General features: G+C 32.1%; 1 protein-coding gene across 1 annotated transcript; it reads right to left on the bottom strand.

The window, feature by feature from the left end:
- Positions 1-210: 210 nt before the first annotated feature.
- On the bottom strand, positions 211-27069 carry LOC112053802 (uncharacterized). Its single transcript, XM_052884447.1, has 31 exons — positions 26909-27069; positions 22759-22961; positions 22420-22583; positions 22103-22240; positions 21371-21573; positions 20120-20255; positions 19900-20013; positions 19348-19569; positions 18955-19055; positions 17799-17967; positions 17295-17459; positions 14050-14278; positions 13424-13587; positions 12502-12639; positions 11819-12021; positions 11259-11394; positions 10902-11012; positions 10408-10629; positions 10086-10186; positions 9695-9863; positions 9210-9373; positions 6038-6240; positions 4789-4952; positions 3504-3641; positions 2928-3130; positions 2561-2696; positions 2287-2397; positions 1986-2207; positions 1566-1666; positions 987-1155; positions 211-657 (listed from the first exon to the last, which is right to left on the bottom strand). Exons 2-31 carry the CDS (start codon positions 22956-22958, stop codon positions 491-493), a joined length of 4863 nt encoding a protein of 1620 aa, XP_052740407.1. The 5' UTR covers positions 22959-22961; positions 26909-27069; the 3' UTR covers positions 211-490.
- Positions 27070-27718: the final 649 nt, after the last annotated feature.

Genomic DNA, 27718 nt, shown 5'->3' with positions numbered 1-27718 from the left:
TGGTACCTTAATAAAAGATACATTAATAAAAAATATATACGGTTATATTTATAAACATGGATTAGCTATTCTATAGAAATAAAATAAAAAAATATTTTTAATGGTAGTAGAGTTTATTAAACCGTAGCTTATTAAATATAATTACAGAATGAAAATAGATTTTTGGTAGGTACATCTTAATTGAATTTAAAAAAAAATCATTTAATTAATGAAAATACAAGAAATGCGTTTATTTATCTCTTTTGCCTATAGCATAATATAGTTATGGTGTTAGACAATGAATTAAAGAAATTGACACACACATACCTACTAAATAAAATCTTAAAAAAAAATCTTAAAAATGTTTTTTTTAAGATTTTATTTGAAGACATTTTTGGAATTCTAATAGAAGACGAATTCTACTAAAACACTACACGTAAAGTGGGGTTGATGTTTATGCTATAAAGCTGGATTAAAATAATATGTTTTTTAGGTATAAGTAACAATAAGCTCAATTTCTTAATTTGAATGTCAACCAATGCCCGCCCGCAAGACGCGGGTTGAAAGATTCTGTGGAAAGCCTCGATGGAAGTTGAGTCTTCACCGAAGGCGACACCTCAATGTGCAGTAGTATCTGGTACAACAGAACCTTTACCTCACAAAGCGCGAATCTTGAACCTGAAAACAATATATTACATAATACATATTATTTATATAACTGGACACCCGTGGAACTCAGTTTTCACAAATCCTTTTAAGAAACTATGGAATTGTTCCGGGGTTTTTTTTAGCGTTTATGTGTTAATCCAGAATAAAATCTATTTCCATTCCAAATGCAGCCGCAATAGGAGGAACAAACATACAAACTTACACACACACATTTACACACAAACTATTAAATTTTAAAAATCTAGGTGTAGGTACTAGTTTTTACAACATTCTTAAACATCCTTGACCCATAGGAAAACCAAAGTTATTAACATTCCACCAGAATTATGTGCACTTACCAATACAATTTCTAGGGCCTAAACCAAAAGGCATATACGCAGTGGAATTAATTAGGTGCTTATTCGCATCTGAGAAACGTTCGGGGTCAAATTTTTCAGGATCCGGGAAGTATTTGGGATCGCGGTGGAAGCACCATGTCGGAATCCAGATTGCTTCTCCTTTCCTTATCTGTGTAAAAAAACCAAATTAATACAGACTGTTTTTTAGACAGCTAAAACTTTTTATAAATCACAATATTGAAGATGGTTAAATTAGGTATAGGTACTACTAGGTAGGTTAAGACTTTCCAACACCTGTCTTCAGAGGATCCTCGAGTACTTCGGTCACATTGCCAGGAGAGAAGGAGATAACTTAGAGAAACTTTTTATCACTGGCAAAGTGGAAGGGAAGAGACCTCGGGAACGTAGCCCGATGCGTTGGTCAGATCAAATCCGCACCACTCTCAATACAAAAGTACAAAGTCGTGAATGTGTGATGGGGGCACGACCCTTAGTAATGAGGAACACGACGTGGAGAAAGAGACTACGAGTATAGTAAGAGCTTATAAATAACAAAATATACAATATACATTTACATACAGTGTAATCTTTGGTGGCTTTGTCATTAGGTTTCCCCAAATTATAGTCCTTAACGCAAATTCTGTCTAACGCCACGCCCGGGGGCCACATCCTTAGCACTTCTGCAAACAAAGTATATTTTTTATATTAATGTACTACTTCTAACAAGTTAGCTCGCTTCTATCTTCATGTACAATTGTTCCCAGAGATTTTAGTCAAGGCCTACACACCACGCTGCTTCAATGCGCATTGACGTTCTTTAATGTTATTGACGGGTATTGACGACTTCTATAGAGACGGCCTACCTATATAGACCACCAATACCCAAATCTGGACTGCTACTGAGTGTTTCTTCAGGACTCTTTCCTGACTTTAGGACTCTAACCCTAAGGTTCAGGTAACTGGATAAACTAGGCAAACAGAATTGAGAGTTATAATTACCTGAAACTACCATATCCATATACGTCATATTCTGTATAGCCGCGTAGTTCAATTTTCCGCCATTTTTGACGTCATTTTGTTTGATCTCCTCATAAAGTCGTTCCTGGATATCAGGGTGAAGGGCTAGTTCATGCAACGCAAACGACATGGCCGTTGACACAGTTTCAAATCCAGCAATCAAGAAGAGCGTCGCTTGCGCATAAAGATCCATATCAGACCAAACTGTAAGATATTCATCATTATTCTTCAATATTTTTCAAAATAAGCATAAAATTAATAAAACTCTAAAATATTCCTTAACCTCTATCAGTTTTCTTCTTTCCAATTGTTGATTCATCAACCGTTGCAAATCCAGCATCTCGCCCAATGTCACCATTCTCGGAGCTGTTATTGTCATCATAAGAAAGTTGACCTAGAAAAAGTACATCAATTATATTAAAAATAAAAACATAAAAATGCATATATACTATATTCTTAGCATATAAAATGAATTTCCGTTCGATCGTATGCTGCTGAATAAATATTATATGTATATAATAATTTGCAAAAATAAAGGATGAAAAATGAAATTTTACCCTTTTTAGCTTCCATAAGGAGATGGATCATATCTGGTCTAATGATGTTCCGTGTTTCCCTATCCTTCATCGTTTTACTCACCAAGTCCACAAAGAAATCCCTGGTTTTATCTGAGAATATAGTGAGATTTAATTTCTGAAATATAACAGCGACATTTAATAAATTGTGCAATAAATTGTAAGAAATAATGGAAAGTCTCTTTTACAAATTAAAAAAATGAGTAAAATAGGAAGACATTGTTCAATCAGATAAAAATTCGACAACAAAAGAGGATATATTCGGAAATACTCGTAACTTTCCCTTACGTTATAATATCTAATTACTTTATACAGTATTCTTTATTTCAAAACTAAACAGTCAACTTACTTTAGCAATTCCAGGGCAAGCAGACATAATAAAAAACATAATCATCTGTCTCAGTCTGAAGGCAGATGCATTTTTGCCATGTTCATAGAAATGGCTGCTTTCTTCACTTTGAGAATCCACCTTAAGTCCGAAGGCGCAGGAAGCAATAACATCACCAGAATAGCGTGACGTCATATCTTTACAATCGATGTCCACAGAATCGGCTACAAATTAAGTAGAAGGTAAGTATGCTATTTTGACCTGATTGGTAAATGATGTTATCGATGCTCAATTGAAAGGAAATTCAGTAGATAGGTATAAATTGAGATTTTAATTTAATTTATAATAATCAAAACTGAAAACTAATAAGTCTTACGTTCGATCGACTATTTTATTATTTACTACCAGTACAGCATTATATTCGGACGTAGGGAATAAAGAAATATTGCATAATCTCATAACACGACAAATTTTCCATATTAAAATTTATGGCTTCGTTTCAGAAATATACTATTAAATATACTTTTCATTTGACGGCATCCAACTTACAGACAGTTAAATTTTAGGGTGTTTTTAAAATATTGAAGTGTTATTTACTCGTAGAATCCTTGATTTTCTTTTTCATCGTATGAATCATCTGTTTTCCAACTTCTTCCATAAAAGGCACCATCAGTTTTATCTTAGAGCTGGTAAACGCTGGACTCAATGTTGATCTCATGTCCTTCCATTCCTGGCCTAAGAAAGTTGTTATTTTTTCATTAAATTTGTTTCTTAATACGTCTTGTTTTTATATCCTCAATAGTTTCACGTTAAGGGGTCCAACTAAACATCGAGATTCGAGAGGTCATAGGTTTGAACCCTGTCTGCTGAACTATTGTCTTACCCTCTCGTAACACAGTATTTCCAGCTAATTGGAGGGAAGGAGAATGTTAATCATGCCATTAATTATAAAGAAAATAATGCAGCAAATATTCTTTGAAAACAATATATATTTAATAATTACCTTATACGAAAAAAAATCTCATTGAGCATAAACTTATTCTAAGGTTACATTATAGATGTATATTATTTTGTGAGAATTATTGAGTTTGGGTACTTTGGTAGATATGTCAAATGATAAAAAATATATACATATATAAGAGAATTCTAAATCTCACGCACTAAATATCGGGAAATCATATTATGTCTCGACTAGGTTCTACACTTTACGTCAGGGATGGCAATATATACAAAGAAATACTATCAATCACTATCGGAATGATCACTAGACTTACTACTCTGTTCTACTATTAAACTATTATATAGATAATAGTTTAATAGATAGTATATAGATACTATTAAATTATTATATATCCATTAAATTATTATATATATACACTATATAATTAAGGAAACCGCTAATACTATCAATTGGAAACCAGCATTAACTATACGTATGGCAGGAAGGCAACCACGAGCGAAATCACGGACTGGCGACCGCTAGTAGAAAGGTTAAAGGATCCTTTTAAAACTAGTTAACGCTCCCCTTCCCCGCTAGTGTTGCATTCCAGCCAAGTAACTAACAATGCAATGGCCGTTAATAACTGACTTACTTACTCAATTCACAAACTCACTATTAAACTGACTAGATCAAGCTCAAGCGTTCAACCAAGTTCAATTGAATAAACTTGAGAGTTACTACCGCGTGCTCCTCCGAGATCGTCAACTGACAGCTGTTCATAGACAAACAACTGACAGTTAACGACACAAACTTCTTTTAAAGTTACCTCGTAACGAGACGAGGTTTCTAATAGATATCGCTATTAAATTAGTTACTCTAATAAGAAGCCGCTATTATTATCTAATCCTCTGAAATATATATTCAAAATTGTCGTAGTGATACCTCTTAAAGAAAATAAATTTCTGGAAAATAGCGGCTCAGCTTTTTCATTCGTAAAGCTTCTGTGATCTAGAAAGTGTTCGAAATCCTTGATCGCTATTTTTTTCGCCAAATCCAAATCTCTGACTAGCACAACTGGCCTCATAAATTCATATTTTCCAACAAACCTAGAAAAGATATTTATTAAACGATTTTTTAAATCACGCAATATCGAACTTAATTACAAGCGATACGAATCCAATGCGAATCCGAACATTACATTACACAAGGGAACAAAGGTTTGGCAATTAGTAATCATACATTTTAGTAGTACTACCCTCACGCTTTACACATCCAGTCAACCGATCGATACCGATCGATCTAAGCTACCCATAAGTAACGTTGACTGATCTTGGTACTTGATCCGAGTTTAATTTTCCAAATTTGAGTATATTTTGTCCTCGAAGCGTTGTTCACTGATCGAGTTAACCACATTGTATCTAAATTACTTTACTGGCTCATTTTACTTGAAGACAACAGGACCAAGCAACAGGACCAGCCTAACCGTGTTCATTGGAAAACACCACAGAACATGCAAGGGATACCTTCTACAAACGCTACCCCATTTTCATCAACCTGAGGATTGATTAGATGCCTGTATACGCCATACTTGTAATTGTAACCATGACGTTCAGACAGAAATACAGCAATGCTGTTTGGCCGCAGAATTAAGCATGGCAGTAGTGCTTTCACGGACGAGCTCTGTCGTACACGAATACAGAGCTCATCTGTCCTATAATAAATTCTTCCAAAGGAATACGAATAGCAATTAGATGCATTTATAAAAGAAGTAATTGAGCTTAGTAATAAAATCAATTACTTCTTTTATAATTGCATCTTATTGCTGTTCGTATTCCTTTGGATGTATTTATTGTAGGAACTGTCAATATGCTATTGCACCTATCTATAATAAGCTTAGTAATAAGATCAATTACTTCTTTTATAATTGCATTTAAATTCTATTCGTATTCCTTTGGAATTATTTATTATAGGTAGGTGAAATACTATATTGACAGTTTGTTATATACATATATAAGCGGCTAAAGTTCGTGTTTGACGCCGATAACTTATGACTGGTTACGAAATTGTACTACTCAATGGGGTGAAGCTGTCAAGTTGAATAAGCGGATCTTTATTATCTTTATTATACTATAAGTATATTAAACAAACTATATATTTTTTAAAACTAAACCAAAATTATAAAACAACCAACCTTTCTTGTGGATAATCAAAGTAATATTTGTACAGATCGCTAGTGAAGTCATCCAACCGACAAACAACTCTGAACATGTTACCAAAAAACGGATACACTTTTGGGTTTTTCACGCCGACATCGCTGAATTTTGAATATGTCTTTTTAAAGTGTAGAACCAACGCCGCTATTAGTACGACAGTCCATATCAAGAAGATCATCTTCTGCAAAAAAAATAATTTCACTGTGTTCAACTTCTTTATCGTAATAGTGGATCAAAGATTCAAATGGCAAACCTGATAAGAGAAAAATGCAGTGTATGTATATGTCACCGTATAAAATTAATAATACCGTTAGATAACAATCTGTCTCGTGAGATTGTGAACTGTCGAAATATTGTGAACAGCGACATACCGCTTCGGTAGATTGTAAGGAAAAACGTACAAATAAAAAAATCCTAACCTAGCGTAACCTAACCGAGCCATTGGTTTCACAATATTGTCAATATTATAATCTAACGATATTCACAATTTTAAGCTGTCATATATAATATAAACTTAAGACTTATGGTTCATGCATATTATTCGTCCTTTAAAACTTTAGTTTAATCTACTCACTCAATTTTAATGATTTAGACGGTCTAAACATAATGGCTATTTAGTGGATGTTAAAACGTTTAAAATTATATGCATAGCTTTAATTATTGTACTAAGTATACTAAATAAAGATATCAAAGATAAACTTACAAGATTTCAACGGGATATACTGTAAAATGAGTTACTCCTCACAATAAACACTTTGTTTAGTAAATCAGCTCGAAACGTATTACTAGCACGCAATACCATACACAACAAAGAATACTAATGTTTTATATCACTTGATCTATGATTGCATTACCTATCTGTATTAAGCTTGCTAATAATAAAAGGTACTCGTATTATTGTCGACATAAACGTTCGGTATACACAGCGGTGTGGTATCAAATCCACCAATTTCAGACCATCCTTGAATTAATAATAGTAATCAAACTTCGGATGTAAACGAATGAAACTGATTAGTTTTATTATATATTGTTATCAGTTGACATACCAACTATACATAGCTTTATCTGCTTTAGTTACAGCGTAATCATATTTATATTATAATTTTTTGTTTGTTTGATTATCATTTTTTCACGCCTATGAGACTAAATTTACCCAAACGCCTTTGATATTATTTTAAACTTCTGATGTGTGTGTGTGTGTGATATTGTGATAATCTATCAAATGCGAATGTGAGTTTGCTTCATTGTTACACTTTCACGCCTAAACAACCCAACCAATTTACAAATTGTTATTTTGATTTTTATTAATTTAGACTGAAAAGCCTAATCTTCATAGTCTTTTTCTTTCAATTATTTAACCTTTAATCTTTTTTCTCGGAAAAAGGTTATTAGTTAGGATGGGACAATGGTTTTCTATTTACTTGAAGTGTTTAACTAAATCTCATCTATATTATCTGTTCATTTATAAGTTAAGTTAAACTCGTGATTGACAAGCAATAGCCACTGTTATTTATCAAACAACTAAATATAAGCAGGCGCTATTACTGATACTATTATAACAACATTCTATCGGACTACCGTGACTTCGTCCGCGAGAAAATTTGTCTTAATTTTCATTTAATATACTTTTTGTATATAATCATAGATTGTTTTGTTATATCTCAAATAGATTACGCAGCGTTTTCGATTAAAGCCAGCCTATTTTCAACCAATTTACACTTGACAAGTTATATGCCCGAACCTTTTTTATGAACCACTCTATCTATTGGTGGAAATCGCATGAAAATTTCAGTGGTTTATCGCAAGAGAGACGTGGCGGAGTACTATGTAAACAATACAAAGATAGTATACCTATATTAATTAAATATTGTAGAGCATCGACTAAGTTTACTAGGGCAGTGTTGTGGGTATTTACATTTACTAACATTGACAAATACGATAAATTGGTTCTGACATTAAAACTAGAGAAGATAAAAGTAAGTATTACAGAAAAAATATATTCTCTTGCAATTACGCATCTGCTGTGTGTACCAATATGTACGGCAGGCAAACTGTACACAACTGGTTCTATGTTGCTTATTTTGTATTTGGCATTTATGTGCAATTCATTCATTCACTATTTTTGGGAGTGAACGTTTTGTTGCGGTCCATTAAGATTTAACAATTCACTGTGGTATGTAACCAATCAACGTAAAACCAGTCTTACCTCAGATACGAATTGGAAAAGTTTTACCTTTTATGTTTATTAGATGATAAATAAATTATATGAAATTTAGTATTTTGAAAAATATATTGCGAGTAGATCGCCTAAGAGGCTCCTGGTCAAACTGTTTTTAACCATTATTAACTATCTTGATTTTCTACTAAACTTATTTTGTTAGTATTTTCTCTATGAGGTATACGTTTTCTGAACCTAAATTGTAAGAAATTATTATCTCTATTTGCTGCTTCCGTCTCTTTTGGACTATATGGCATAGGCATTTTAAAGAATAGAGAAGTTTGACTTCTCTACAATTTATTCATCTTGTGTTTTTAATTTGACCTTAACGTTGTCAGTTGACCTTAGTTGTTGACCATTGAGACTATTCGCAGCGTCCACGTTTTGCAGATACAGATATTGATGCAACCCAGCTAATGTTGATAATTCCAGTTCTTTATAATGATTTTCTTCTTTAAGGTCAGTATTATGTAAGAAGGTAGACAAGTAAACTTCAGTTTAAAAAAATAAGATTGCAATACCAACGTTTTAACGTCTTTAATTAATTAGTAACTTACATTGTTTTGTCAAAACAGTACTTATTTTTTAGTTTATAGTATATCCTTTGTTTTTAACATGAGTTATTTTATATTATTTTGTATTACTTCATATTTTTTCAAAATATCTTCAATTTACAGAATTGGCCCTGTTACAGTTTTATTGTAAGTATAGATTGTTATAATACACCACCAAGCGCCTCCCATCAAAGTTTGCAGGAAATCGCCAGCATCTCAGGATTGTGGTGCTTGGTAGGTACACCCCACAAAAGCGACTACCACCCTTCAAACAACGGGTATCCAGCAAAGTCATCTGTCGGCTGATTTGTAATAATCAATATTTAATTATTACAATTTCTAGGTAATAAGTATTAAAAAAAAGCTTATAAAATCTCAATCTCTCGACTTAAACGTCAACCAGTGACCACCTTCAGGTCGAAGGTTGAAAGATTCTGCAGAGATTTGTATCGGCAGCTGAATCTTCGGTGACGGCGATACTACCATGTGCAGCAAAATTTGGTACAAAAGGACTTTCATTTCGCATAGCGCGAATCTTGAACCTGTATTAAGAAACACAATAATCATGTAATAAAAATATTAACATGCCTAAAGCACAAGCACTGGCTAAAGGGCGAACTAAAGCTGATAAAATTACCCCATAGTGTTAGGGCATAAAAAATTTTTGACTCTCCACATTTATAAAGCACAAGTACTGGCCTAAAGGGAGAACTAAAGCTGATAAAATTACCCCCTTAGGGTTAGGGCATAAAAAAATTCTCCGCCACATTTATTAACAAAATTGACATCGCCTTGCATGCATCAGTGGCATTTCTAGTGAGGTCTATATAGTAATTAGCAGAGTAATTGAAATCAACACTCACCTATGCAGTTTCTAGGGCCCACGCCAAAAGGCATATATGCCAAGGGGTTGATAAGGTGCTTATTTTCATCTGAGAATCGGTCAGGATCAAATCTTTCAGGATTCGGGAAGTACTCAGGGTCGTGGTGGAAACACCATACTGGGATCGATACTACTTCTTCTTTATGTATCTGTTGCAAAGACAAAAGATGAAATTAAACAGGTGGCTTGAAAAGCTGGCAAGGTGACAACAGTTATAACTATGAGTAATGGTATTGACTATTTACCAATCTATCAGTAATGTATTGAGGAAATAATTACTCTTAAAAAAGTAGTTAGGTACATCGCAAATTAAGGATTGGTAAGAATTCTTTTCAATGTTAATAACATAAAGAAACATAAATATACCGTACAATGTAATCTTTGGTTGCGTTGTCATTAGGTTTTCCCAAGTTGTAGTCTTTCACACACATTCTGTCTAAAATCAGAGCTGGAGGCCACTTTCTCAGCACCTCTGTAAGTAAATAAAACAAGTATCTTCATAGAAATGTCAATTGAAAATACTTTCACAATCTATTTAAAACTTTCGCTGCTATCCTATGTTATGAATTAAAAAAATATTCAACGCATTAATGATGTATCTCTCTGACTTATTCAAAGATTTGACCCATTATTTCACATATTACAAAGTAGCTCATACTTGCAAATTTTGAGGTTCATCTAATTCTTAATTACCTGAGACTACCATGTCCAGATAAGTCATATTCTGTATAGCAGAGTAGCTCAGTTTGCCACCATTCTTTTCATGGTTCTCTTTAATCTCTTTGTAGAGCCGATCCTGGATATCTGGATAGAGAGCCAGTTCGAGCAGCGCAAAAGACATTCCTGTGGAAGACGTCTCGAAACCAGCGATGAAAAAGATTGTCGCCTGTGCTATTAAGTCGATGTCAGACCAAACTGGAAAAAATAACAAAATATTTTAACATATCTTCATAATTTGCTCTTATTTTCTTTTCCTGCTATATCCTCAATTCTTTCTTACCTTTCATCAGTATCTCGGTCATTACACTAAATAGGTAATTGCAAATATATTATACGTACCTACGTACTTTTTATACGTTTGGGTACCTAAATGGTATTAAAAAAATATCATCTATTGTAAATAATAATAATTTAAAATACCTGTTTTAGGAATCATATTTTGTAAAAATGTGCAAAAATTTTTAAACCTCTATCTATTTTCTTCTTTCCCACAGTTGACTCTTCTACAGTCGCAAACCCAGCATCGCGGCCGCTGTTATTATCGGCTGTATTTTTGTCTTCTTCATATGAAAGTTTACCTGAAACACAAAAAGAAAAAATAATTTTTATTATTTTCATTTTATATAAAAATCAAATTTTCGCGTCCTAACATTTGGTGTTTTATTTAAAAACTATATGTAATTTTAAGTAATTTGATTTAAACTTTTTCTAACGCAGCAACATTCTAAACCAAAATATCCATAACATTTTTAAGTACCAGTAAGGAAAATAATTTAATTATCATAGTTTATATCTCACAAAATACTATCACCAAAAATAATCACCTTTTTTGGCCTCCATCAAAAGATGGATCATATCTGGCCTAATGATATTCCTTACTTCTCTATCTTTCATGGTACTCGACACTAAGTTGATGAAGAAGTCTCTGGTTTCATTTGTGAATAAAGTCAGCTTTAGTTTCTGAAATTATGAAAATAAATGATTATTATTTTAGTCCAGTAGTTAGCTATTTCGCTTTGGTCTTCAGTTTGATACGTAATAAAATATTGAGGTTTTCTTTTTTAAATAACAACCTGGAATTATACAAAGCGGACGTTGACACACGGGTACTGTACTTAAATCTATACTAATAAAATAAATATAATAAAGCTGAAGAGTTTGTTTGTTTGTTTGATTGAACGCGCTAATCTCAGGAACTACTGGTCCGATTTGAAAAATTATTTCTGTGTTAGATAGCCCATTTATCGAGGAAGGCTTTAAGCTATATATTATCCCCATATTCCTACGGGAACGGGAACCACGCGGGTAAAACCGCGCGGCGTCAGCTAGTTACTAATATATTTGAAGTGCTTAAAATTCAATTAATTTTTATTAAGATACTTACTTTTGCTAGACTAGGCCATATAGCTACTGCGAAGAATAAGATCATCTGTTTCAATTTGAAGGTCGAAGCATTTCTTGCCATTTCATAAAACTCGTTGTTTGCATCTGTGTGAGAATCTACCTTCAGACCAAAAGCGCATGAGGCTATTACGTCATTAGCGTACCGTGACGTTAAATCTTTACAATCAATGTCGAGAGAACCAGCTGCGAATAATAAAATGAGTTTAAATTATAACTATATTAAATGGTATATGTAACTATATAGCATTTAAAAGAATAATAATTTAAGAAAAGAAAAGAAAAACATTATTTATAAATGCATGATTGCCTAACTAACTAATGGACCTCATAAAAAGGTGGTTCGGTTAAGACCGTGTTGTTTAGATGTCCATCAGCTAATAATAATGATGATGATGATGATGATGATGATGATGATGATGATGATGATGATGATGATGATAACTTGACACAAAAGTGCTTCTTAACTAATTGAAATAAATGACTTTGACTTTGACTTTGATGAAAAATGCATAAAATAGATATTCAATATCTATATAGGCATTAACTTACATCGGATTTTTTTAAAAATTGGCATTTAAATTTACGATTAGGTAAAAGATTGGGTAATATTATATTTCAAATATTATGATAAACAAAAGCCACATAAAATTTACAAATACATACTTGGTGAATCGTTAAGCATCTTCTTAAGCGAACGAATCATCTGATCTCCAGCTTCCTCCATAAAGGGAACCATCAGTTTTATCTTCGAGCTCGTAAACGCTGGGCTTAAAGTGGACCTCATATCTTTCCATTCCTGACCTAATCACACTTAATATTGTAAACATGAAAGCTATAAATAATTGTATGAATGTTTGTTTCTCTTTCACGCAAAATCTACTGAATGGGTGTAACTTAAATTTGGAGTGGAGATAAATTATAGTACTACAGGGTGATTCGGTCTTTAGTGCGGATATTTTTTTTCGTGGTTCTGTATCATTAATAGAATATAAATCTACAAACAGTTCGATACATTTTATGTAATTTTTTTTTTAATTTATGTCTCTAAAATAACAAAATAATGTACATATTATTACTAAACAAGATATATTCAGCTTAAAAGTGATCTGGTGACGTTCTTTAGGTATCAAACGAAAATAAAATAAACGCACAATAGGGTGACCCTAAAATTCTGTTCAAAAGTAAATAACTTTAGCTAACGATAATTTTGTTATTTTTGAGTTAAAAAAAAAAAGAAAAAATACGTGATCATTAAATTTTGTTTATGTACAAAATATAAAAATATCCGCACTAAAAAAAATTTCTTCCTGTATATTTTAACATAATATTTGCAACTTATTATGCTAACTCTGCGAGACTTGTGGAAGACTCATTTTTAATTGAAGAGCTAGTTTATTTTCACCCATATATATTTATAATCTATGTTATTAATTAGATTATATTTTTATTTTTAAATGTATATCAACTCTCGTATTACCTTTGTATGGTGTGTTTAGTATAAAATAAAAATCTTTTTATACAATTTTATGAATTAGTGCAAAAAAAAATTAAACTTTAGTTTGTTGGTACGAGTAGGCATATATACCTTTCAAAGATGTTACATTTCTTGAAAATAATGGTTCTACTTCACCATTAGTAAAATTTCTGTGGTCTATAAAGTACTCGAAATCTTTTATTGTTATTTTTTTTACCAATTCCAACTCCTTCACAAATATACAAGGCTTCAGAAATTCATATTTTCCTACAAACCTGCAAAAATAAACATTTCAAGATTTTTTCGATTGTGACGAGTCTACTTGTTTATAGGTTTATCGCCTAAAATTTCCTACACTTTCACTAATATCACAGATATTGTGAAAGCTTAAACGTTTATCTCGGTTTTTTTATTTCAGTTTCATGTTTACATGTGAGTTTCTCAATTTCACAATTCTTCGTTTCGTTTGGAAGTATGTGTAGTGGTATCGTTAGAATCTTAACGTCATTAATAAGATACAATTTCTCAAATGCCTATGGTATCTCATGTAACCTAGGATCTATTACAATAAGTTACTTAATTTTCAATTAAAAACAATTAATATGTAGCTTAGTTCCATGTAGCTTGTTGGACTAAAACAAGCTTGGAACTCACACAGCTTTCATTTAATCACCATCACTAATGACTTCAAAAATAATAAACAAAAATATTATCTGATAAGATTAAATAAAACTAACCTTTCCCCCGGATAGTCTTTGTAATAATGGTCTAGATCTTTACAGAAGTTGTCCAGGCGGAAGACCATTCTAGTCATATTCCCAAACAATGAATACGCTCTGGGATTCTTCACACCATAGTCGCTGAACCGCGAGTAACTCTTGCGGTAGTAAATCATCAGCACCACTATCAGGACGCTGATCCAAACGATGATGATCATCTTCTGCAAAAATGTGTCAGACACATTTAGGAGTTAGGAATGTTTTAGGTATTTCATTGATTATTTTTGGTGCCAAAAGAAACGTATTGTAAACTAGCAGACGATGTCACTTACGTATTCCCGTGAAAGGGAACTCACGGGAATACGGGAATAAAATATAGCTACCTAATAACAATAAAGATAAACTAATAAGAAATAACGTACCTTTCAATTGCTAAAATAATTTCTAAATCACACACACATACTAATTCCTCTTTAATAGCAAAGATTATAGAAGATAAATATAATTTTAGGGGTAAATCTACGTTTAAAGCATTGTGTAGGTAATAATACAGGACACACCTAACATAATCATTAACGTAGTTTCTCTAAATATTTCATTTTTGTAATAATTCAAATTCAGTTTTATTGCTATATACTTTAAGTTTTTGTTTTTGTTAAGTTTATTTTCTTTACTAAAATTTGACTCAAATTAAGAAATATTGTTTAGATCTAAGCTAACCATTAGATTGAGTATCACCAGCTTCTACGATCGCTTATTCATCGTTATCAACATAATAATACTAATGAACTTCTTTCACATTCAAGAACTAATTTTTAATGCTAGTTAATTTTATCTGCAAATAATTTAATAATGTGTGTAATGTGACGCCTAGTAAGATCAAATACTTTACTTTTTAATACAGAAGCGTCGACATAGACGTGCCAGATTTGTTTATCACTCGTATCAATAAATTCTATAATAAGAATAATCTCTAACGTCTTCGACACAAAGTCTATTTTCGAATGATAATTAAGTTGATTTTTATGAACTTCAATTGATTGTCAAGGTGGCGGTGTTTATTAGTTAAGTGTGGTTACTCGGCAACCAGCTACTAGTAGATGTACTAAGTTATACAAGTGTATTTTTCCAATGTATAAAAGCCGATTGCTTTTCTAAATATTTGCAAAAAAATATAGTTCTTCTTTTTTGTCATAAATATTTCTATACACTTTGGATTTTCGACTTCGTCACTCTAGTGGTTAGCCTACAACGCTTCGGATCTCGAGGATCTGGGTTCGAGTGGTGGGTCTATTAAAATTAGAGTTTTGCTTTCTTCTAAGAAATTTTCAGTCGAAATTCTCAGTCTGGTATTGGGAAGTTTTACACACCAATTTAACTTATTTACTTTGGGCCGTCGTTCCCGGTTGTTATTTTCGACATCTCATAGTAATAGTGATAGTAGTCGTTAAATAATGTCCTGTAACGTGCTCTCCAAAGCACGGGAAAGGCCTTTGATTTCCAAACGTCAGACTGCGACTAACAATGTTTTGAATGATGTTTTTCAAGCTGAAGAGGCTTAGTTTGAAGGATAAGTACTGTGTAGAGGGACATACCATTTGCAAAACCATCATGTTAACTGCCCATCTCATATAAGGGCGTAAATAATGTCATTTCAGTATTACGAATTGAGTAACTGAAATGATGGACGTCCAAAATAGTTATAGGAAATAATCCTGTGATAAGCTATACACAAATAATAATAATATCTTATTCAAATGTTTTTCAAACTCATCAAACGAAACATTATGGGATCGCTACGCATTTAAGAGATTGTGGTAGAGCCCCTGTAGGTACTTGAAAGGACGTCTTCCTTGTATGTTGTATGAGTTGTTGCACTATTTTTTATTATGACTTGCAAAGCTTTGTATGTTACAGAATCTAGCAGAATAGCTTGACGCGTATCAAACATAAAAAAACAAACCCATCTGAAAAAGTTTAATTCAAATCCATTTGTAACCTATTTCCGTAATACATTTAGTATACAATATAAATTAGCAGGTATGTAAATAATTATTACTAGGTATTACATTTACATTACGATTTACAAAAAATATAGCAACCAAATCCAGTCGTTTGTCGTTTGTGTAATAGTATAGATATTCATTAATAAGCACAATAGACGCCTACGCCGAAATTCAGAGCCATTCTTGACGAATATTGTACGTTATAAAAATAACTCTTTCCAATACTACGAGTACCTGAATATACAAATGAAGGAGAGAAAAAAAACTTACAAAATGGTGTATTTTGGTCTCAATACTGTCTAACAATTCATCACTGGCGGTCTCAAATTATAAAACAATTTTATGTTATAATATAAAAACATAAACTGATAACACGTGTGATTTTGTAGAAGTTCACAGCCTGATAAGTTGATAACTCATTGTGTAATAGAATAGATATCTACTAGGGTTGTCACTACTACGAGTAGGGTATGGTAGGGTTGTGCTATATTATAATATTAAAATATAATTTTCAATTAATTGATAATTAACATTATAGAAAATTAAATAGTTATTTTGTAATGCACGGTAGCAAAAATTATTTTTACGTCGAGTACGCGTATTATACTCATACATATCTTTTGTGATTTCTCTATAGATGTAAAAGTCATCACATAGTCACTAATGTTTTATTATTGTTAATTTATCACAAAAATACACAGAAGAATCGCTCATTATTTATAATTTCGAAAATTATCGATTACTAAATGGTATAGCAAAAAAAATAACTCAAAGTACCATAAGGCATTTATAATATCCGTAATAAAATAATATAGGCTAACTTACATAACTTATCAACAAATCAAGTTTCACGATTTTAGAAGAAATAAAACTGACAAAATCACTAAAATAGATTCTATTAAAAAGATAACACTGTGCGATATATTTAAAGTTATTTAGCACTTTATTCTAAGAGTATAATACTTAGTTAACAAGGTTTGCAAAAATCTTGACCCAAGAAAGGTAACGTGTGCCTCAGAGCCTCACACGAGTAAATATTTGTATTATTTAACCGATAAGCCGTATGCGTATAATTTTGTATTCCCAAATCAACTCTATCAACTTTTAGTTAGCGTATCTCATGCTTTATGATCTGTGGTAAATACTACCAATACTACTTCTGTTTGATAATTTCCACAGATTTGTTGATAGACTTGTGCGCCTCTCAAACGCATGTTAACCTTTATCATACAAAAAATACGTTATCTTTCTAGATTTAATCTCTTGACTTAAACGTCAACCAGTGACCACCTTGAAGACGAAGATTGAAAGATTCTGCAGAAAGTTTTGACGGCAGCTGAGTCTTCGGCGACGGTGATACTTCAATATGCAACAATATTTGATACAAAAGAACCTTCAGTTCGCACAGCGCGAATCTCGAACCTGTAAGATAAAGCGATATTGATTCAATTATAAAATCTAACCAAAAACAAAAATAAATCTTCCAGCAAATAATCTTTAACAGTCGGGACCCATTACTAGGAAGTTTAAAGATGGTTTAGATTTTTTATGGGTTCTGACTTACGGTTTAGATTTTTAATGGGTCCCTTATGATCCGCATTAGAATTCATCATTGGTAAAATTAATTATTATTAAACAAATTTTTGGAAAATAATCGCCTATATTACATCATGCACAAGTCAAAAATAGAACTCTGGCTCTTTCCAATCAATCTGTAAGTATCTCGATTTTTACATAAAGTGTACCGAAATCTGCACTCACCTATACAGTTTCTGGGACCCACACCAAAAGGCATATACGCCAAGGGATTGATGAGGTGCTTGTTCTCATCTGAGAACCGGTCAGGGTCAAATCTTTCAGGATCCGGGAAATACTCAGGGTCGTGGTGGAAGCACCATGCCGGAATCGATAGTGCTTCTCCTTTGCGTATCTAAGGGATGAAAAAGAGATAATGTATCTCGATGAAAACATAATTATATGAAGCTAGTTTAGGTGTATTTTTTCCGAATATTAACTTTTTCTCCAGCACAGAATATGTATGTATGGATTTCTTGTTTGTTTGTATGGACGTTTGTTTGGATTTTTTTTTGGATGTTTGACTCTTTAACGTCGCTACTATTGAAGCGATTTGACTGAAATTTGGAATGGAAATTGATTTTACTCTGGTTTAACTCGTAGGCTACTTTCATTACGGAAAGATCATGGATATTTGCGCCGCGGAATTTGTAAACATTGAATTCCATGCGGTCGAAGTTTGTATTTAGTAGCAAGGACTAAGAAGACATAAATAAACGCGTTTGTGTATGTAAACTAGAGAAACATCAGCATAGCAGAAACGTTTTGTTAAATTATTTATAGCGATGCATGAGGAGGCAAGTGACATCGAAACCCGTTTACATTGCTAAGTAATGATATTACAAAATATCATTTCTTAGCAGCCACCCACAGATAAATTTATTACAGTTTTTACTTTGCTAACGCTACAAATATTACCACTAAAACATTTAGTTTTGGCGTCTTCTTAGAATAGAATATTGCAAGAGAACTTAATCAATAAGTACCTATAAGTTAAATATCAATATTCCAAGCGTCAAAAAACCAGCTGTTTTATTTGTTATATTTTTCTTGATACTTAATCATATTACGATTATAACAGTGCGCTGTTTTTTGGCCTTCCAAACAGAATACATACTCGTGCTTGTATGTGTTGTAATGATGCATGGAACCTACCGAATTTAATGTGAACATTGTGGAGCTACTTTACAATATCGTGGACTTTACATACTGGTATATCACTTTCGTATGACTGAATAAACAGGATAAAAAGATAAGCAGTCAGGTAAATAATCTGATACTAAACAATGAGGATTCTTTGCTTGGCCCTTATAACAACAAACAATATTATATGGGTACGTACAATGTAATCTTTGGTAGCTTTGTCATTAGGTTTCCCTAAATTGTAGTCTTTGACGCAGACTCTGTCTAATGCCAGTCCTGGAGGCCATATCCTGAGGACTTCTGCAAAACAATATAATATATTGAAGTAATTTATAATCGTTAAATATAACAATGATTTATTGAAAATTATTTTACTTTTTCTTTTGAATGGCAATAGTTATTGTCTGTCTGTTTGCTATAATTTATTTATCCATGATCTATTACAATATTTCAAAATTTTGTAAGCAAATTTCTTTTAAATATAGTCTCGGTTGTAAAATATGTAAGTCAGTTTTTAGAAACCTTCATTCTACATGATTAAGTATTTCAGTAGTTCTTATGATCTGTGACTGTCTGAATTTAATTTAATTACCTGAGACAACCATGTCCAAATAAGTCATGTTCTGTATAGCGGAGTAATTCAGTTTCCCACCATATTTTATATCGTTCTCCTTAATCTCTTTGTAGAGTTTATCCTGGATATCTGGGTGAAGAGCCAGTTCATGTAATGCAAAGGACATTCCTGTAGAAATAGTCTCGAAGCCAGCAATGAAGAAGAGCGTTGCCTGCGCATATAAATCAATGTCAGACCAAACTGAAACAAAACATACTTGTGTTCATAAAACTTAAATTTTTAGATGCCATGTCCAAAGCTTTCAAATTCTAAAGTTTATAAAGTAAATTGTTTCAACGTGTTGATATATTCTTTAATCATTTTATTTAAATTATTTAGAGTACTACATTATTGAGCTATTGTATATACTATAGTAGAAACCATCCACTTCAAAAATACTATTGATATATGTATATTTATTAAGTTTCTAGAATAGTACGTTTCTTTTAAAACTTGCTCCATGGGTGTGATGGAGCACTGTTTGGTAATCAAACAATCGTATTTGATTGATAAAGGTAAAATTATTTGTACCTCTGTCTATGTTTTTCTTTCCTACTGTTGATTCTTCTACAGTGGCGAAACCAGCATCACGACCACTGTTATTGTTGTCGGAAATATTTTTATCTTCTTCGTGGGAAAGTTTACCTGAAACACAAATTTATATTTATTACAATATTTCAAAATTTTTTGTAATGTTTAAAAAAATCAGTTAATTTTCTTAAGATTTAAAATATTCAATTTACGAAACCACCTTTCTTTGCTTCCATAAGAAGATGTATCATATCTGGTCTGATAATATTCCGTACTTCTCTGTCTTTCATAGTACTCGACACCAAGTCGATAAAGAAGTCCTTAGTTTCATTTGAGAAAAGAGTTAGCTTCAATTTCTGGAATAGTTAACGATTATTAACACTGAATATATTTGCTTTGTGACAATACATTCATGAGAATGTTTTCTTGTTTATTATGCTTTCACCTCCCAATAATTCATCATTCAATTTTGCATACACGTTGTCAGAACACCATAAAAGAACATTCCTATGTTGCCTACCCTTTAGCCACAAAAAACATACTTACTACTACTACTAGCTTTAGAGGGATAGAAAATTTTATTTACATGTAAAACAGAGGACAGTAAGTACTTAGTTGTTATATAAATATTTTATTGATCCCGTTGTAATATAATCCATAATAATTGTAACCTTGATAGTGTATATCGAATGTCTCTTTAAATATATGTAAACAGAACATAAAACCAATGAATCGCATAAACTACATAGATCTTGTATTCATATAGTAAGTAATATAGATACAGTAGATAGACAAATAGCGTTTATCACAGTGGAACATGATATTATAGTCGAATCATAAGAAAATGTTGTAATTTTAATTATGTTAGTAGTTTTGCTTATTGTATACTAGCGGACGTAAAATCTGTTTTTGAGTCCGTGGATTATACCGAGAAAAAGTAGCCAATGTTCTGCTCCAACGTGCTCTATCTCTTTATCAAATTTTGTTTAAATCGGTTTAGCGGTTTAGCCGTGAAAAGATAACAGACAGACAGACAGACTCCTTTCGCAATTATAATATTAATATAGATTGATATTATATTAACATTAAGATATTGAAAGATATATAAACTATGATGGTTTAGATTTTAATGTACTGACTCGTAAATCTATGTTTTAATGGGTCTCGATTGTTAAAGTCGCTTTGTCCGCATAAAAAAGTTATAGATCCCAAAATGTGGAATTGTTATTACTGTCATGACTTGTAACTCTGAACAAATCATTCTGAACGATAGAGACGAATTAATTCACGTAAAAATTCATAAAATTGGTCCACACATTTGGTCTCCAGAATGCCACAAAAGAGAAAATCAACCAATAAACATAGATCTTGCACCTCATCTGATAAAACCCCATAACTTTTGAATATGCAACGTTTACAGAAATTGCAGCAATGTTGAATATTAAAAAAGAATTTTAATTCTGATACTTACATTTGCTATAGCAGGACATATAGACACCGCAAAGAATAACATCATCTGCTTTAACTTGAATGTAGAAGCATTCTTTCCCATTTCAAAGAACTTGTTGTTTTGGTCCGTATGAGAGTCCACCTTCAGACCAAAAGCGCATGAAGCTATCACATCATTGGCGTAGCGTGACGTCAGATCTTTACAATCAATGTCAAGAGAACCGGCTACGAAATAATAAAATTAAGAAGTGAGTTATGCAAAAAAATAAAACTTATGTAGGTAAAACAAAAAAAGATAACGGAAATAATAAACCAGCGTTTCTTATCAATCAATCAAACATAATAAATATTATTTTTAGCATTAATAATCTTAAGTAGGTAATTAAAATGGTTATTATAAATAATCATGATTTCGAAAGAGCAACTGTTGTATTCCCAACATTTTCAGCAGAACCTGCCTTTCAAACCAATGGTAGTGTCTCTATAAGTATTCACACAAAAGTATTTAACTTTGCGATTAAGACTGTTACATAAAGTACTTACATCTTTAATCTCCTAGGAAAGGGTTTGACCGATTTAAATATTTTTTTTTAATATTTATTAATCGCATTTTAAGTAATTTTCTTTGAAAGAAATGTAGATATTTATCAGAACGTTTTCTGTAATCTCTAGTATTACATAATTTTGACCTAGAATCCTTTGTTTTAAAAAAAATGCTTGATAATCAACTATAGTCTTGTTGTTTGTAACTTACTTGGAGAGTCTTGAAACTTCTTCTTTAATGAGCGGATCATCTGTTCCCCAGCTTCTTGCATAAAGGGAACCATAAGCTTTATCTTCGAGCTCGTAAACGCTGGGCTTAACGTTGATCTCATGTCTTTCCATTCCTGACCTAAATCATTTACAAAACAGTACAGAATAATGGGTATATTTCATATTAAATTGTTTTGTTATTTGAAGACCATTTTCAAATTATAAAGACCAGCTATCTTTCTTGAAAGTTCTTACTATGTACAGCTTGTTCATCTTCATTCTACGTTATTTAACCTAATATTTTATGTAGATACATACCTTTTAAAGATAAAATATTTCTCGAAAATAGTGGTTCTACGTCGGCATTTGTAAAACTTCTGTGGTCTAGGAAATATTCAAAATCTTTTATGCCGATCTTTTTAACCAATTCCAAATCTTTCACAATTAACAGTGGTCTGAGAAACTCGTATTTGCCCACAAACCTGCAAGAATATTTGGAAGATTCCTGTGATTTTTGCATATAAAATAATCATCATTATCGGTACTTGAGGTCAAGGTCTCAAAACTTTCAATAGTAATAAAGAAGAAGAATGATTCGCAAAATTGTCCTAGTCGGGTGACATTGTGATTTATCTCTTTTTAAATAAGAACTCTAACCTTTCCTCCCGATAGTCGTCATAATATCGATCTAGATCATCACTGAAGTTGTCGATACGGAAAACAATTCTCGCCATGTTTCCAAAAAACGGATACGCTCTAGGATGCTTCACGCCATAGTCACTGAACCTCGAGTGACTCTTGCGAATGTATAACACCAGCACAGCTATCAGGACACCGATCCAAATGAAGATAATCATCTTCTGCGAATTAATAAAAATAATAGGGTAGTTGACTTATATAAAATTTAATATCATCATCATCAAATCAGCCGATGGACGACCACTGCAGGACATAGGCCTTTTGTAGGGACTTAAAAACATTACGATACTGAGCCGCCTGCATCCAACGAATTTAAAATAAACAATATTAATTTCGCATAACACATGGAATAAAGGTCCGAAATATATCGTTATTAATTAATAAAAGTTAGGGATTTCTTATAAAACTTAATTTAAAAATCATGTATTTTTCAAATTTCCCAATTGATGTACTAAACGTCAAACTAATTGTTAACTAATATTTTTGTCAAACGCTCCGTTAGTAAGGGATTTGTTATTGTAACGTCATGAAACAGTTGAAATATCGACCATCATGGCCGACAGGCGTTTTCGCTCGTATTCTCAAAATAATATTTAAAGACTAAAAATTTCAGGTAATAGCGTCTCAAAAAATAGGGAAAAAAAGTTTTCAATGTAGTAGAACGACAATGAACTATTTATGACCATTTATTAAATACCTATTGTTTAATAAATGACGAATGATAACTCAAAAACCACAATCATAATTCTTTTCAAGTTGGCTTAGTTGAGAAGCGCTTTTGAAACGTCTTTGAAGCTATTTGTACCCTACCACCAACTCAAAAGGCAAGTTCTGCTGAGAAAATTCGGCTATAAACTCAATAATTAATGCTGAGCGAAGATGAAAGGTGAAATATAATTGCCTTCAAGCATCTTCGTAATTACTTTATTGATCCACATTATAGTAAGCCTGTAATACAAAACGTTAAAGGGCAAATCCTCCTCCTTAGGTTGTGTTCTCCCTTACTGAGGGTCTTGTTCAGGGCCCCTTAAATAAGTTTCAAGAACGAGATAGTTTCAAACGAGTATTGTTCGGCGCTGTCTCAGCGTTGTGAGCTAGAATAACGTTTACAGAATACCTACCTCCGTTTGTAGAATTAATATGACCTTGCTGCTCTATCTACTAATGTTTTATTGGAACTCCTAAAGTCTATACTCGTGCCTTAATAGATACCATCATTAATTAGGTCTGTGTGGCTATTATTCGATTATGATGAAAAAATTAAGATAGGTAGATGAAGGCTCAAAGCCGTAGTGTTTGGAACTCCATACAAGAGGCCTATCTCTAGTAGCAGATGCCCATAAACTGATCATGATGATGATCTCATGATCATTATTGATGATGATGATCATTATGATGATGTGCTAAAGTTGCAATAAAAGCGATATAGTATAACGCGACGGGTAGCAGCTGCAGGGATTGTACCAATGATTTTATACTATTAGATACGATAGGTGCATACAAAATTACCGCAAAAAGTATCACAAATTCAGCTATTCCACTAGGCGCACATTTTTGTATCTACTGACATTATACAGGATGCTCGGGAGTATTTCCCATAACTTCAAGTTGTTGACGAGTCCACTTATAGGAGCCGAACTGCATATTTTTTTAACTACAAAATAAATCACACTAATATTATAAAGGCGAAAGTTTGTGTGTAAGTGTGTAATTATGTTTGTTCCTCTTTTACGCTGCGGTTGCTAAAGCGATTTGGCTTAAATTTGGAATGAAAATAGATTTTACTCTGGAATAACATATAGGCTACTTTTTATCCCGAAAAAATCCACGGTTCCAGCGGGATTTGTAAAAAACTATTAATAATTCTAAGTATAAGTTTTTATACACTGTAATTTAAATAATTCCAACTATCCATGTAACACACGTCTTTATCTATCCCTGCATTTTATAGTACGGAAAACTTGGCTACGTTATAATTATAAGGATGCGTTTATGGGACACATTTTAAAATCTTTTTACAAAATAAATATTATTTATTCCGAAAATATTCATTTAAGAACACATGTTCATTGAACATTTTGAATAAATTTTTGTTAAAGAATATAACCCTAGAGTTATGGAGAATACTCCCGAGCACCCTGTATATTTATAATATTATAGTGTTTATACTTCATGAACTCACAACTCGGCATTTTAGACAATATGTAGGTATTATTATGCTCAAATAAATTTCATTTTTTAGTATGCGACTAAATGTAATTAAACCAATTGGGTGACTTTGTTCAACTAAGATTCGATGTCATACCTAAGAGTGTAAAATCATTGGATTGTACTATCATTTTGTGGTAGAGGAAACATCATCTCCTAGGACTTGTGACCTTGGGCTTAAAGGATCCTTTTCGAATGCCTTAACACTCACCATCCACACAAAACAATTAATGATTAATAGGGATGATGACAGTTTTTTAAATTGTATATAAATCAAGAGTATGCTAATAGTAAAGCAATTTTGTAAAAGTAACAGGGTATCTGCGATCATTACTTTCGGAGCTACAGGGATTTAATAGGTCAGATTTGAAAGACTTGATTTGAAGACAGAAAAACGCCCCATACAAAATAGTACGAATTAATGACGTCGTAGGTATATAATGAATAAATACTAATATCTTTGTTGTTTGTGCGTTTATAGTTCACATAATAAAAAAATGACACATTTAATGTAAGATTATCTATGTATCTAAGGCTAAGGCTGTATCTAATTAGGTACGATAAAAGATTTTATATACGTACGATAATAGTTTTTTAAATTTTATAATCTTATTTATTTTGCAAATATCCAGAGAATCTTGGCTTTTTATGTATAAATTAGTTAACATTGACCTTATTTACCCGAATGTATTATAAAAATCAATATTCAACTTAGTCATCATCCCCATCATACAAAACATTATTGCAGAAAATCTAACTCGACAAAATTGATAATAAAAACGTTGCTCAACAAAGAACTAAACAAGTCACCAATCACCAGTCTTATTCAATCTGTCACTGTCATAACAGAATACAAATACCTTCTTTTTATATTAATAAAACAATTAATTTTAACACCACCCGTTGGTACTTGTAGGGATTCGTAATAATAGGTATAATATTACTTTTTTTTAATCAGGTTATAGGTAAAGTACGAGTGTATCAAGCTGCCTTTAGCAAAACAATGCAAGACAACACGACAGACCACTTATACCTTATAATCAGTAGTTTAAAAGTAATTAACTGCGTTGATTCGTCCAATAAACAAAAAATCCTGTATTATGATTGATTAAACAACTTTATTATCTTCCACACAAAGCCTAATTTAGAATGATGATTAAATTAGCTCTTACGAAGTTGAATTGATTGTCAAGGTTGCGATGATTTTTGTGGCTACCAGTGATATGTTATTTCCACTAGAAGTGTTTTTGTATTACATTGTTGGCGCCAGTGGAGTGCATAGGATATTTAATGAGGGTAAGCACATAATTTTTTTAAGTACGATTTAGACAAAAAGTTATGCATTGTGTAATATAAAATAGATTTATTTTGTAAATCCTCCATTATTGTTTTTTTTTTTAGTATTTTGACTTCTATATCATGTATATCTTTTGTTAAAATTTTCAAAATCCAATGTGATCAGATCGGCTTTCTGATAAGTAATTTGGACTCTTGAATTTCTTTTAAGAAAAATCAACTTTCTATTATAAATCAAAACACACACAATCTAAATCGGTTTACACTTAACTTAAACATCTCTTTCAAATCGGTGGTAATAATAAAATAAATGCTCATGGTAGAAAAGTGTTTTCTTAGACCCAAAACTTTTATTTTTCAAACTTACCAGAAAAGTTTGTTTTTTACTTAATTGTCAAATGTTAGTGATAATGTAGCCACTAACTTGAAATAAAAGCTACGATAAGGTACACCCATTTCTAATATGTTTAGCCCAATACATTATCAATATGCTCATGTATTTGGTACTAAGAGGTTACCTTAATCGTATATAAACATAGACAGTAAACAACAAACACTAATTACTGATGTATAAAGAAATGAAGTTTATAATAAACAAACTTACTTATTCCTGATTCACTCGACAACAATTTTCCACAGCTATTTATTTTGTTTCATTAAACAGCCAAGATTAAACCACAGTTTTAGATAAAATACAAAAACATAAAAATTTAATATACGTGTGTCTTTAGCAAGGTCTGCAGTCTAATAGTTCTACCACTCTACGTATACTCTAGCGCCGACTGCCGGTCCTGTTTGTATAGCAATAGTGTACAGACACTAGGGTTGCCACCCGTAGATATCGGCAAAGACGTGTTACACCTAACGAGTTAGCCCGTTGCCATCTTAGATTGCATCATCCCTTCCCATCAGGTAAGATTGTGGTCAAGGGCTAACTTGTGAAAAATAAAAAAAACTTAATAAAAGTACGATACAATAATTATTTGTAATGCAAGACTATCGCGTAAACTAACAATTCTAAGATTGAAAAGCGCTTTTTTGCTAAGCGCAACACATTTTTAGTTTTTCATCATCACGGTGTGTATCTCTCGTTTGTGACTCTGTCAAGCACAGTTGATAACAAGTACATACTAAAAAAATCTTAATTGAAATAGAATAAGTAGGTACATACTCGTAGATACACTTAAATATTTATTTCAAAAATTATATAAAATATATCATTATCAAAAAAGTGGCAGCCCTAAGTCTTATATATGTACTGGTTTCATAAATTGCCGATCGCGTGTAGGATTACATAATATAACTTCCTCAGTAAACAAACAATTTAACACAAATCCTTCAAGACAGACTGGTAACTCTAGAGATTAAACTAGTTTTTATATGTTACAAGTTGAAAATAATTAATTTCTCATTG

Source organism: Bicyclus anynana, chromosome 11, assembly GCF_947172395.1.
Source record: "Bicyclus anynana chromosome 11, ilBicAnyn1.1, whole genome shotgun sequence".
Taxonomy (NCBI): Eukaryota; Metazoa; Arthropoda; class Insecta; order Lepidoptera; family Nymphalidae; genus Bicyclus; species Bicyclus anynana.
The sequence above is the reverse complement of the archived record's forward strand: the minus strand, read 5'-3'. Positions and strand labels throughout refer to the sequence as shown.